Genomic DNA, 14,438 nt, shown 5'->3' on the forward strand with positions numbered 1-14,438 from the left:
GGAGGAGGTGGACATGTCTTAGTGACATCACTGCGCTCCACAGCGCCAGACAGGAGAGTGAGCTCTGACTGGAGGAGGTGGACATGTCTTAGTGACATCACAGCGCTCCACAGCGCCTGACAGGAGAGTGAGCTCTGACTGGAGGAGGGGGAAATGTCTTAGTTACATCACTGCGCTCCACAGCGCTTAGTGACATCACTGCGCTCCACAGCGCCTGACAGGAGAGTAAGCTCAGACTGGAGGAGGTGGACATGTCTTAATGACATCACTGCGCCCCACAGCGCCAGACAGGAGAGTGAGCTCTGACCGGAGGAGGTGGACATGTCTTAGTGACATCACTGCGCCCCACAGCGCCTGACAGGAGAGTGAGCTCTGACTGGAGGAGGTGGACATGTCTTAGTGACATCACAGCGCTCCACAGCGCCTGACAGGAGAGTGAGCTCTGACTGGAGGAGGGGGAAATGTCTTAGTTACATCACTGCGCTCCACAGCGCTTAGTGACATCACTGCGCTCCACAGCGCCTGACAGGAGAGTAAGCTCAGACTGGAGGAGGTGGACATGTCTTAGTGACATCACTGCGCCCCACAGCGCCAGACAGGAGAGTGAGCTCTGACTGGAGGAGAAGAACACCCCTCTCTGTCGCAGGCAGGCACCCAACCGGTCGCAGAAGTAGCCGCCATGCCCAAAGCCAGGGAAACGTTTGCCAGCTGATGCCCATTCTGAGTCGGGCTCTCTCATTCCCAGTCGTTCCCAGCACAATGACAGAACCCAAGTTCAAACTGTTCCGACTCTGAGCCAGTGCCCCTCCACAGCAGTTCACAGTCCTCCCCCGCCCCCCCCGCGCTCACCGCTCTCGTCGTAGAAGTAGTGCACGGCGCCCTCCGAGGTGTCGTCGAAGGTGGAGGCCTCGTGGACGCCGCCGCCCCGCGGCAGCAGGAGCGAGGAGGCGAACTGCAACGCGGAGGGCAGGGTGAGCGCCCGGGAGTGAGAGGAGGTCCGGGCACGCTGGATATCCTGCAGGCTGGGGCACAGCGACCACGGGGGCGTCAAGAGACACAGCCTAGCGTGGAGCCCGAGATCACACTCACACACAGAGGGCCACGGGCACAGAGCCTGAGACACACACACACAGAGGGCCACGGGCACAGAGCCCGAGATCACACACACACACACACACACACAGAGACACGGGCACAGAGCCCGAGATCACACTCACTCACACACACACAGAGAGACACGGGCACAGAGCCCGAGATCACACTCACTCACACACACACAGAGAGACACGGGCACAGAGCCCGAGATCACACTCACTCACACACACACAGAGAGACACGGGCACAGAGCCCGAGATCACTCACACACACACACAGAGCCCGAGATCACTCTCACTCTCACTCACACACACACACACACAGAGGGACACGGGCACAGAGCCCGAGATCACACTCACACTCACACACACACACAGAGGGACACGGGCACAGAGCCCGAGATCCCACTCACACTCACACACACACACACAGAGGGACACGGGCACAGAGCCTGAGATCACACACACACACACACACAGAGGGACACGGGCACAGAGCCCGAGATCCCACTCACACTCACACACACAGAGGGACACGGGCACAGAGCCTGAGATCACACACACACACACAGAGGGACACGGGCACAGAGCCCGAGATCACACACACACACACACACACACACACACAGAGGGCCACAGGGACAGACACTGCCACTCCGAGGGACATGAGTATGCATCAGAGCCTGGCACAGAGACCCAGATTAAAGGAGGGCAGGGGCACATGCCTCGACCTCAGAGGAGCACGGACAGCGGGGGGGACGTTGCGCACCTGGGGGGGGAGCCCATCGTGGAGGGGGGCGGCGTGGGGTTGCTGCCGGCGTTGTGCCGCCTGCGGATGGCCTGGGTCCTCTTCACGCTGCCCAGGGAATCCTGCTTCCCGGACTCCTCGTGCTCGGCCGCTGAGGGAGGGAAGGCACAGGAGAGCAGGTCACACACACAGGCGCTGGAGCCAGAGAGACCTGGCGCTTGGGGGTCCTGTCTGTGTGGAGTTTGCACGTTCCACCCCCCCCCTGTTCACACGAGTTTCCTCCCACAGCCCAAAGACATGCGGGGAGTTCTTCGGCCTCTGGGAAAACTAGGCCCTGGCGTGATGGAGTGAGCGAGAGAGAACGAGCGCGTGTCTGCCCTGTGATGGACTGGTGTCCCACCCAGGGCGTACCCCGCCTTGCGCCTGTTGCTTGTCAGGATAGGACCCAGCTCCCCCCCGTGACCCTGTGCTGGATCCAGTCCTGCGATGACAACAACCGCTGCGCCAACCCAGAGCAGGGGGGTGAAAAAAATAAAAAATAAGCCAAGTTCCTTGACTCCCAAGCGGAGCTTGAGCGCAGAACCCATTAGGTAGGAGCGCCAAAAACAAAACGCTGTCTACCTGCGAGGCATGACGGGCAAAAACAAAGCTGTTTCGCTGGGATCCCTGCACATAAAGAACAACATCTGCCTGGGTGCGTCTTGCGATGGGATGGACTGGCGTCCCACCCATGGCGTACCCTGCCTTCCGCCCACTGATTGCTGGGATAGGCTCCGGCTTCCCCCCTCCTGACCCCGCGCTGGACCAAGGGGAGAAGGACGAAGCACAGGCTAAGAGCGCCGCGTGACCCTTGCTCAGACGCTGAAGCGGCCCAAGTTGGCGCAACTGGCGCTGTCGATCACAATGCCCCCCACACCCCCCCGTCCCCCACCCCCCTCCGGCCCTGCGGGACGTTAACATCCAGCTAGCAAGACACCCGACTAGGCGAGAGATCCCCAAGCTCGGATAAAACCACCGGAGCAAAAGGGGAAACGGAGACAAATACTGGCTTCTGAGAGCCCAAACGACGCAGCGGCTCTTTTCCAAACTGAGAAGCGTGAACAGCCAGGACTTTGTGTCAGAATCACAGACGCCTTATGGTTTACAGTTACAGACTCACCTCCCCCTACGGCGCCCTCCTCCGCCAGCCCTGCTGCCCTCCAGCCTGTCTGGTTTCCGGCCCAGGAGCCCAGCCTGTGGTGGGGCCCCAGGAACCCCTCCAGCTGGCCCGCCCGGGCCTCCAGGTCCGACTTGGAGACGGTGAGGGGCCGCGGGGCGGGCGCCAGGGGCGGGACGGCGGGCGGAGGCGGCGAGGGCTGAGCCCCGGGCTGGGCGTGGCCCCCCGCACCCCCCCCGGCCCCGTCCATGCTGAGCACCCTGGCGTGGGTCTTGGCGCTGGCCGTGCTGGCCGACCTCTGGGCGCCCCGGGCGTGGGCGGGGCCCGGGGGCTGCGGCCCCGCCCCCGCCATGGCCGCCGCCCCCAGGTGGGCGGGGCCCTGGAGCTGGGGGGCGGGGCCGGGAGGGGGCGGGAGCCCGGCGGAGGCGGAGTCCGGCGAGTAGCAGGAAGTGGAGGAGCTGGAGTCGTCGTCCTCGTCGTCCTCGTCGTCGTCATCATCCTCGTCGTCCTCGTCGGAGCTGTAGCGCCGCTGGGAGCCCAGGCTGGAGCCCGCGCTCACCCCGCTGCCCTCGCTGCCGTCGTCCTCGTCGCTGGAGTCCTCGAACAGCCCCCCGCTGTAGGCCTTGGCCCGCAGGCGGCTGCGCACGGGGATGTAGTCGCGGTGCTGCCCGCGGCTGGGGGGGGGGCGCCGCCGGTAGGAGCCGCAGTCGAAGCTGCTGCCCCCCGCCCCCGCCCCGGCCCGCTTGCGGGGAGCTTTCCTGCGCCCGGGCCGGTGCCCAGCGCCGCCGCCCCCCCCGCCAGGGCCGCCCCCTGAGCGCAGCAGCTTGAGATCCTTGGGCCTCACCACCTGCTGCTCGGGCAGGGGGAAGGGGGCCGGGAGGGTGGGCAGCGCCGGCTCGGAGAGGCCCGGGCCCAGGCCCAGCCCGCCCGGCGCCGAGCCCGTGGAGCCCTGCCGGGGCGGGGGCAGGGGGGGCGCCCCCCCCCCGCGCCCCGCCTCCCCGGCCTCCGAGCGCCCGCTGCTGGACGGGGAGGAGTCCGGGAGCCGGGGCTCGCAGGAGAAGGAGGGCAGGTCGTCCCCCTCCACCAGCGTCCTGTCCAGCCCGGGCCCCAGGGAGGGGCCCCGGGCGGGGGACCGCAGCAGCTCGCTGTCCGACAGGTCGTCCGTGTCGCTGCTGCGGGGGGCCGAGGGGGGGCCGGCCGGCGGCGCGCCGGGGTGCCCGGGCCGGGCCGGCCCCAGGGAGGGGCTCTCGAGCCGCGTGGAGTCCGTCCTCTCGCTGCGGTAGCTGCTGACCGTGCTGAGGGTCTCGCGGTCCGTGGCCGCCCCCCCGCCGCTGAAGCAGCTGTCCGTGGAGCCGGCGGCCTGGGGCGCCCCGCCCCCCGTCGCCGCCGCCTCTGCCTCCGCCGGCGCGCGGGGGGCGAAGGCGCCCGAGCCGAGCCCCAGCCCCAGCAGGTTCTCGCTCAGCTCCTCGCTCAGGCTGCTCTTGATCAGGGGGCTGAGCGGGGCGTCCCCCAGGCTCTCCGACTCCCCCGAGGGCCCCAGCGGGGAGTAACCCCCCGAGGCCCCGGCGCCCGGGCCCTCCTGAGGGGACAGCGGCTCTGTCCCGGCGTCCCTCCCTCCCTCCTCCTCCTCTTCCCCTGCTTCCTCGTCTTCTCCCTCCCCCCGGCTGGAAGGAGAGGGGGGGACGGCGGGGCACCCCCCAGCCACCAGGCCGGGGAGGTCCCCAGCTAGAGCAGCTGCCAGGCAGGAATGCTCCGCGCTGAGGCCCCCTGCAGGAAAACAAAGGCGTTGCAGGATCAGCCCTACTGACCTCCGGGCTCCAGGGGTCCCCAAACCTCCCCCAGGTCCCGCTGAGCCCGGGACGTACGTACCCCCAAATATTTGTGTTAGAAGGCAAATCGAGGACAAAAACGTGGCTTTGTCAAACCTGGGTATTGCAAGGTCAATTCAGGTGTCATGTTGTTAACAACATGTAAAAAGATCTGACGGCGAAATTTAAATATGAGCTTCTGTTTCCTCTGTGGTTCTGTACAGCTGACGCGCATTTGGCCCGGGCCTGCTGCTGACAGCGTGCGATCTGGGGGTGAAGGGGTGCGGGGGCGGCAGACAGCACCCCAGTCGCTCAGGGGGGCTACAGATATCAGGCCCCCACGCCGTCCTTAAAGTGGAACCGCAACACTGTTTTCCTACTTCGGGGTGAGAAAGAATCGGTACCGAAGAGCGCATTTTAAATCACAGTAAAAGTAAACTGTACACATGACGTGTAAAACCTCCCATTGACATCACAAACTAGAGGACATTTCCAGGTCTGCTCAGCGCCATGTTTCTGGGATTCAGAACGAGGCAGCAGGACTTCCAGTGAGGCCCTGTGACCCTGTAAACAAGCAGGCTTGTGGATCCAGCTCTTCTAATCCAGTAGAAATACTGCTCTCCTCTCCCAGACGGTGTCACTGGCAAATACTGCTCACTGGTTAACTCTGCCTGCGGATCACGCTGGAACATTTCTGCGGTGAAATGTCTGCTGCACAACCTGTACTTATTCGGTCGTACATCTCAGTACATTAGTCAGTACAGGGTCTAGTGAGCAGGAAGGGCCGCTTCACATCTCAGTACATTAGTCAATATAGGGACTAGTGAGCAGGAAGGGCTGCTTCACATCTCAGTACATTAGTCATCACAGGGACTAGTGAGCAGGAAGGGCCGCTTCACATCTCAGTACATTACTCAGTACGAGGACTAGTGAGCAGGAAGGGCCGCTTCACATCTCAGTACATTAGTCAGTACAGGGACTAGTGAGCAGGAAGGGCCGCTTCACATCTCAGTACATTAGTCAGCACGGGGACTAGTGAGCAGGAAGGGCCGCTTCACATCTCAGTACATTAGTCAGCACGGGGACTAGTGAGCAGGAAGGGCCGCTTCACATCTCAGTACATTAGTCAGCACGGGGACTAGTGAGCAGGAAGGGCCGCTTCACATCTCAGTACATTAGTCAGCACGGGGACTAGTGAGCAGGAAGGGCCGCTTCACATCTCAGTACATTAGTCATCACAGGGACTAGTGAGCAGGAAGGGCCGCTTCACATCTCAGTACATTACTCAGTACGAGGACTAGTGAGCAGGAAGGGCCGCTTCACATCTCAGTACATTAGTCAGTACAGGGACTAGTGAGCAGGAAGGGCCGCTTCACATCTCAGTACATTAGTCAGTACAGGGACTAGTGAGCAGGAAGGGCCGCTTCACATCTCAGTACATTAGTCAGTACGGGGACTAGTGAGCAGGAAGGGCTCTCAACAACAAGCCAGTCTGAGAAATCGGGACGGCGTTTCCCCTTGAAGAAGGCTGCCCGCACATGGGCACACCCCCCGCCCCCCAGGTCAGACGCGTGGCAGCAGAGCCGCGGCCCAGAACTCTCACCCAGCGGGTCCTGCGAGCCGCGCTTGAGGATCTCCCTGTGCGCCGAGGTGACGATCACGTTCCTGCTGCCTTGCTCCCTCATCAGCTCCTCGATATCTGCGGGGGAGGGGAGGGGGGGGGCTGTGAGGAGCAGCGCGTGACGGACGCACACTCGTACCTACGCCTTTAAAGCCCTGCGCGGGGGGGCATCGCAGCCTCACAGCCCTGGGGCACCGGGGTTCAGTCCCAGACCCGGGGTACTGTCTGTGTGGAGTCTGCACGTTCCTCCAGGTGCTCCAGCTTTGCCCCCACAGTCCAAAGGCATGCTGGGAGGAGAACTGGCTGGGAGGAGAACTGGCTTCCGGGGAAACTCCCCCTAGTGCAAGAGTGTATGTCTGCCCTGTGATGGACTGGCGTCTCCTGTCCACGACAGTTTTACGGGAGAGCACACAAACTCCACACGGAAGGTGCCGCGGGCCAGATTTGCACCCAGGACCCAAGAGCAGCAATAGGCTGATCCATCCACAGGGCGACAGGGGGCGCTACAGGAGGTCATTCTGGCCCTCTGCCACAAGACTGTACAACGCCTCCACCTTGCGTCTGGGCAGAGGCAACACTGACAGGGACCTGTTTCTGGACTGAGCAGCAAACTGATACATCTGCTCTTTTTCTTTCCTGTTTACAACTGTTTTTTGTGCAGTAGATGCCAGGGACCCGTGCAATACAATTATATTTATAGTCATATTGTGCAATCCGACTTTTTTGTGGACTGTTCTGTTCTGGTTTGTTCCTTGTGTGTTCCGGGCTGGGAGTACCTTCTCGCTGTACTGATTGTATCGCCTGTGTTGTGTTAGTATTATTGTATCATTCGTGACACTGTGGCTGTGTTGTCTGTGTCAAGCTGCTGTTGCACTGCAATTTCCCTCAGGGGATCAAGAGAGTATCTATCTATCTAAAGGAAACTGGTAACAGAAAAGGGCTGAAGCAGTACTCGAGGGGAGGCGAGGAGGACACAAGTGTCCGATTCGCTTGGGAGACCGCTGGACACGTCAGCCGAGCAGCAGCCTGCTCTCGGCGCAGAGCGCCAGCTCACGAAACAGGGCTGACCGCTCGGGGGCCGGACCGTACCTTTGGAGACTCCCGTATCGTCCAGCTGGGGCAGGAACTCCTGAAGCAGGACAGGGGAAGAGGGAAGGGAGGGTCAGTACTGTGACGGGACACGGAGAAAGTTACCCCTGTGCGCCCCACGTGGCCCAGAACATGACCCGAGTCAGTCACGTCCCCAAGTTCATTACTAAATTCCTAAACCTGGAACTGATGGGCATCTGTTGTGTACGAGCACTAACAGCCATAGACTATCATGTGGGAGAGGGTCACTTGTGTACTTATATCAGCATTCTCTGCCCATATAATAACAATAATAATTGCTTACACTTATATAGCGCTTTTCTGGACCCTCCACTCAAAGCGCTTTACAGGTCATGGGGACTCCCCTCCACCCCCCAGCAGTGTGTACCCCCACCTGGTCGAGGCGCCAGTCCGCTCCCCACACCCCAGCTCTCAGTGGGGAGGAGGGCAGAGTGATGGAGCCAGTTCAGAGAGGGGGGTTATTAGGAGGCCATGATGGGTAAAGGCCAGGGGGTGGAATTTGGCCAGGACACCGGGGTAACACCCCTACTCTTCTCGAGAAACACCCTGGGATTTTTAATGACCACAGAGAGTCAGGACCTCGGTTTGACGTCTCACCCGAAGGACGGCGCCTGTTTACAGTCTAGTGTCCCCCGTCACTATACTGGGGCATCAGGACCCACACGGACCGAAGGGTGAGCGCCCCCTGCTGGCCCCACTAACACCTCTTCCAGCAGCAGCCTGAGCTTTTCCCATAGAGCATACTGCTGCGGAGACGAGAAAGGTCATGCCACGCGTTGGGGGGTCATTGCCACCATTTCGGGCAGCTATGAGGGGCCGGAAAAGGCTCCCACAGTGCAGTGGGGCCGTGCCCCCAGAAACCTGCTGGGGGACCCCACCGCCACTCAAACCTCAAACCCCACACCAGGGAAACGCCAGTGAAGAGAGTAGCCGCCGTCCTGCGGCGGGTCACAGACTTACAAACCCGCCGTCGCCCCCGTCCCGGTCCGTGGATACTCACCGACACCTGGTTCAGCCCGAACAGGGAATGCTGGGAGCTGCAGCGGACCGGTGGAGTGGAGTTCACCTTCCGGAACACGGTCATCTCCACACTGCCCGCGCCGTCCCTGTCGCGAGGGGGAGGGAACAGAGGGGGGAGGGAACAGAGGGGGGAGGGAACAGAGTTAGAAGGCTTGTATGACGCAGGGAGATCAAACTCTCCTCCGGCGATCAGGGTGTAGAAATCGGACTCTGGCCTGGGGTGGGGGGAGCCCCGGCTTGAGAGCGTTTTAAACAGAGGCCTGCTGTTGAACCTGACACCTCAGGGATGGCTGAGCTAAAAAGCCAGTGAAGTCATCAGGAACGGCCACTGGGCCATTAGTGGAAATATCTTCTAGGAGCCCAGTATGACCGGCAATGATCACGCGGGGGCAGCCATTCGTGGGGGACCAGGGCTGCACCCAGACTATTAACCCACTGCTGGAGGTCAGGACACTGGGGGGGAGATGGTCTTCTCCCAGCGTCCTCCTGAAATGGCCACCTGCCTCACAGATCAAACCTGCGCAGGCCTGCGCCCCGACACCCCGCGCCCCTCCAAGGAGGGGGGGGGGCGAAGATCCGACTCCCTGGGCCCGGCTCCGGGCGCCCTCCGGACACAGGGGGTCACCAGGCAGGGCGCGGCGCCCCACAGGCAAGGGAAGGAGACCCGGGCGCTCGGCTCGCCCCATCAATCGCGGGGTGCGGCATTAAGAACAGTTTCAAGGGCGTCACGCCAATCGACGTCCCCCCTTCTTTGTGCACGTTTCAGAGTGAAATACACCCCAATCCCAGCTATATAAAAATTAAGTTTAGAATCATTATCATGATTCTTATTGATCACAGGTGAGAGAGGAGCTGGGCTTTGGAAAACCTGCTACCAGGGATCTAGTGTGGCGCCCCCTTGTGGCACCCCTGAGACACAATCCTGGCTAGGGCTGGGCGATAATTGGCTAACGATAATTACCGCCCTATAATTTTCCTCGATATAATTTTCACCAAAGTTCGATGAATACGTTTAGGATATGCGCATGCGCACAAAATACTGCGCAGACCGGGCAGCTGACGTGGTGGTGACCAGCTCGAAGGCTCGAAGGACGATGACGTCGTCGGCAGAAAAGGCCATTCCACTTCGGTCATTTGGAGATATTTGGTCTTCTTACGATCAGACATAAAACAGAGCACTTTAAACTTTGCAGGCTGTCTGAGCCATCTTCCATGTGTGTGTTATCACACTGCAGTATTTCATTCTTCTATTGAGATATTTATTTTGTACGTTTCACTCATGCATATTTTGCCATAAAAAAAAAGACTTGAACACTCTCTCCCTCAGATTTGTTGAATGTTCCTGCTGTTTGGCAAGTGTTTGTCGTGTTCTTAAAATAAAGAGTTGTTTAATTCCCCAATTCGCCGTCTGGCTTTCGTCAACTTTCACTCAGGAGAAAAAACCTGCCTTGAAAAACTTGAAAGAAATAATGATTTGACATTTATCGGGCTCATTATCGATATCGACTGATATGAACATTTTTATCGTGATCATGTTTTTGGCCATATCGCCCAGCCCTAATCCTGGCTATATAAAAGTTTAGAATCACTATCATTTTTCTTAGTGATCACATGTGAGAGAGGAGCTGGGCTTCGGAAAACCTCCTCACGGTCACCGGGTGGGGGGGGGGGGGGTTTGCTACCCTGTGGCACCCCCTGTGGCACCCTTGAGAACACCCCCGCCAGGACTCACCTGGGTCTGCTCCCCTCGGGTGCGCCGGCGCCCCCGTCACCCTCCTCCGCCCGCTCTGGGGTCAGGGAGGCCTGCCTCTTCTCCACGATCTCGCCCTCGTCGAACATGGCGTGCAGCCGGAAGTTCACCGCCTTCACGGCTGTGAAGAAGGCCGCCACCAGCGCGCAGTAGCCCCCTGCCACCGCCACGCTAGGGGGCAGCGCCTGGGGGGGGGCAGAGAGAGAGAGTGGTCACAAAACCAGGGCCCGCCGTCGCGCCAACCCGGCCCCGCGGGATGCTGGGAACTGGCTTGGCTCAAAAATCACCCAGACGCAAAAAAGTCTGGGAGTAACGCACACAGGTTCACAGACACAATACAGCACAGGGCGACACCCCCACGCTGCTAGAGCAGAAATTCTGCCTCCGGCCTGGGGGGGGGGTGGGTATTGAGCCCGACCCGGCTTGAGGGAATTTTAAACAGGCCCTGTTGTACCTGACCCCTCCGAAAAAGCTGAAAGGTGGGATAACATCACCAGGGGACCATAAGTAGACTCTTAAAACCCCCATTCGTGGTCAAATCAAATCAAATCAAAGTTGATCTATCAAACGCACAACAATACGGCGTGCAGCAGTCGTTGCTGGCGGTGAAATGCCCTTCCTGCGAGCTCACAAAATTCACAAAAACACAAAAGGCGATGGTCATAATACAGCTGGACACTGTGTGCGTCTCCTTTAGCGTTCTCTGGAAACGGCACTTCCCTTGACACCCCACTTAAAAGTTCTTTCCAGGTCATGGGAATTTATCCAGGTCAGGGCTGTGGGGGAGCCGGAGTCCATCCCAGCAGGCAATGGGCGCAAGGCAGGCTACACCCTGGGTGGGACGCCAGTCTGTCACAGGGCGCACACAGACAAACACGCCCTTGCACCAGGGCCAGTTTTCCCGGCAGCGAATTAACCCCCCAGCCTGCCTCTGGACCGGGGGAGGTAACTGGAGCAAACCCAGGGAGACACTGGGGGGGAGGACGTGCAAACTCCACACAGACAGCACCCCCCCCGGTCTGGATTTGAAACCGGGGCCCCCAGCGCCGTGAGGCAGCGCCACTCACCACCCTGCCACCCTGTTCCTGACCCAGTGAAGGCAATTCATTGGGAGAAATCCTGGTCCCGGAAGGGCCGGACTCGGACCTGACTCACAGCGAAGAGGGCTCAGGGGGAACAGTGACAGTCCCCCACCCTCTCCAAACAGGCGACCGGATCAGGAGCCTCCGGGTCCAAGGCACCTTACCTCAAATCCCACCCCCCCCACGCGTCGGATGAGCCCCCCAAGCGCAGGCATGCCCAAGGGTGGTGGGGGGTGAGTACGGGCCCCTTTCCTATTTGCCCCAGGGGGCAGAATCATGACGTGCCACCCTGCATGCTGGTTTCTGGGGGCGCCTTTCAGCCTCCTGCCTAGACGAGCCCAATGCCCCCCCCACCTCCACCCATCGACCCCTGACCCCTGACCCCTGAACTCACCATGTACAGCAGGAAGGGCAGCGTGACCAGCAGGATCCACAGGTACAGGTGGAAGCAGTTGGAGAACGTGCTCTGGTGGGGGTCCACGTACCAGCCCCCCGTGAGGGAGGCCCAGACCCCCTGCCTCAGAATCTGCAGCACCTGGGAGCCCATGGCCGGCCGAGCCCGGGATCTCCCGCCCCTATAGCGCTAGGGCTCCCATTTCCGTGTGTGTGTGGAGGGGAGAAGGGGGTTGTTTTTCCTGTTTTTCTCCCCACACCAAAAAAAAAAGGCTGAAAAACGTTCCCAGGAGCGTTTCCGAGTCCCTGTGTGTTTCTGTAACGCCGTGGAGACCTGCTCTGAGCTATCCTTTCCCGGGCCAACGGAAAACCCCACTACCGCTAGCACCGCGCTACTCAAGCCGACAAAACCTAAGACACTATTACCCGGGGGGAAGGAGGGAAAAAAAAACCCAAAATAACAGCACCCTTCAGAGATCCGTGTTGGGGGTCCCCTCCCCCCTCCCAAAAAAAAATATTGCTTCGAAACGGGGGAAAAATGAACACGTCCCGCGGGAGTTAGTCTTCCCAGATCTGCCCAGATCGCGCTGGGCAGGATGTCATTAAAATCGTATTTATAGCGCCCGGCGGCTCAGCTCATTCGGGAACCGCTCGGAGCAGGCGGACTCCCCCGACGGGCGAATCCGTCAAATCACGATCCCTGAGATAAGCAGAAAGATTGGGATAAAACTGTAAACGCCGTTACTAGAGATCGATATGAATGAGACGGGTGTACCCTTCCCCGGCAAGGCTCGGCTCGTATCGCCACCGATACCGGTATCGATAAAGAACCGCGTTTAAACTGCGATCGTGTGCGGCTCCGATCGAGACGGACCCCCACGGGAAGCAGTCGATAGAAATCTACTCATCCGCGGTAAAACTTGACTTCCACGGTGGTGGTGGGGGGGACTGGTGTTAAGTCATCACACCGAATATCTTCTTGTTTTTTCGCCGACCTGTGAAAACCACCCTCCCCTGTTTTTGAGCTTGAATTGGTTAAAACCGAGCGTCTCGCTTACGAAAGGTCGCTCTTTACACACCCCGGACGCTAAACCCAGGAGAGACGATCTTCTCCTTTCCCTTTTGTTAAAAAAAATATTTAAAGTCGAAATCTTAAAGCACCACAGTAGCCTCCCGCCCCCAACCCAACACACACAAACACGTCCCGTCACCCCGAGGAAAAAAAAGACCCCACAGCTGACCAGTAGTGTTTCTTCGGCTATGCGATCCGAGATCAAGAAACAACAATGAGATTCCAATTTAAGAGTTAAAAATTAAAGATATTTCAGGGGGATCGCCGTGCAGTTTACGCCACAATTTTCCAGATCACAGAATCCATTCCTTCTCGTTTCCCGATCCCAGAGTTTTCCTCATAATTTACCCCCTCTTCCGTATCGGAGCCCAGATTCTCCTTTTTTTTTCCTTGAGAGGTTTTTTTTTCTTCCTCCCGAATCACGGATAGCAAAAATAAGCGTAATTTTCCTCGTCGTCTTTTTTCCCTTTTGAGAAGAAACGCCAGATGTGGTTTTTTTTTTTGTCTCTGTGGGTCTTCGTGAGAGAGAGATGAGCGGAAGGAAAACAATATATATATAGATACACACACAAATCCGTCGTATTACGTAGGAATAAAAAAATATAGAACGTATTTCCCTATCTTTGTTTTAATTCCTGAAAATAATCCAGTTTCTCTCAACCCCACGAAACTCCTCCTGTCGAATTCGCCCCTTTACACAGGAAGCAAACGCCCACCGACCGGAAGAGGGTAAATTCGGCTCTTTGGTTGGCTGGGGAACCTATCGATCACTTAACCAAGGTGTCTGATTGGACGTGGGGGGGGGGGATACGTCCAAAAGGCTCCATGACCTCAATTACTGGCTGTCGGAATTTTATGTCGTAATCCCACTGGCTGCCTTGATTGTCAATCACAAAGAGATGCGTCTTGTGATTGGCGGAGGGTGAGCGCAAAGGCGGGGGGGGGAAGGAATGACCTCAACGTTTACGACTGGGAAACAAGGCGTCGCTATTGGTTAAAAGGACTCAAGGGTTTAAATTCTGATTGGCTAAGCATAGACACCGTGTTCTGAGACGTACTCACAGGTAATGCACTTATCTGTGTGGGTATGCTATAGCAGTGTATGCTGAAAACTCCCAGTATATTTCTCTTCGATTGGACGGAGTTCTTTTACTGGTTATCGATTGTCAGACCTCCTGAGGGGTAAACGTTTGGCCGCGAAACGTTGGCAGTTTCCTGAGTGCCGGAGCACAGCTCGATTTCACGGATAGTGGGGTTCTGTCGTATAGGTGGGGGTCAAGACAATTGCAGGGTTTATTATAGGCCAGAATGTAAGGTCGAGTACAAGATTGTGCTTAATGGCATCGTGGAATATAGGTTCGTCTTTCACTTCCGGGGTATTTTGTTTTGTAACTAACCATTTGATAGTTAATAAATGACTTGCCAAAATGGCATTTACTAATTGAATCATAGCCTGTACGTAGTCTGATCCAATGCCCTGAGGTGCCACCCCTGTTTTTCCACTTTGATTCTCTCTCCTGAAAGCGAACCACCTTTCAGCTCCTTTAAGGCCATAACATTGTGTAAATCAATAGCCTGCAGCCA

General features: G+C 58.4%; 1 protein-coding gene across 2 annotated transcripts in view; it reads right to left on the reverse strand.

Moving 5' to 3' along the window:
- Window positions 1–13,539, reverse strand: part of LOC102696155 (pecanex 3) — a 41,553-nt gene extending 28,014 nt beyond the window's left edge. For both annotated transcript variants that reach the window (XM_069180368.1, XM_069180367.1), the window contains exons 1-8: window positions 11,784–13,539; window positions 10,290–10,492; window positions 8,538–8,643; window positions 7,517–7,556; window positions 6,410–6,505; window positions 3,002–4,765; window positions 1,864–1,993; window positions 850–1,022 (exon numbers count right to left, since the gene is read on the reverse strand). In XM_069180368.1, the coding sequence (XP_069036469.1) occupies window positions 850–1,022; window positions 1,864–1,993; window positions 3,002–4,765; window positions 6,410–6,505; window positions 7,517–7,556; window positions 8,538–8,643; window positions 10,290–10,492; window positions 11,784–11,936 (2,665 nt within the window). In that variant the 5' untranslated portion in view covers window positions 11,937–13,539. The remainder of the gene's footprint in view (window positions 1–849; window positions 1,023–1,863; window positions 1,994–3,001; window positions 4,766–6,409; window positions 6,506–7,516; window positions 7,557–8,537; window positions 8,644–10,289; window positions 10,493–11,783) is intronic.
- Between the last annotated feature and the right edge of the window lie 899 nt (window positions 13,540–14,438).

This window comes from Lepisosteus oculatus, chromosome 18, assembly GCF_040954835.1.
Source record: "Lepisosteus oculatus isolate fLepOcu1 chromosome 18, fLepOcu1.hap2, whole genome shotgun sequence".
Lineage (NCBI taxonomy): Eukaryota > Metazoa > Chordata > Actinopteri > Semionotiformes > Lepisosteidae > Lepisosteus > Lepisosteus oculatus.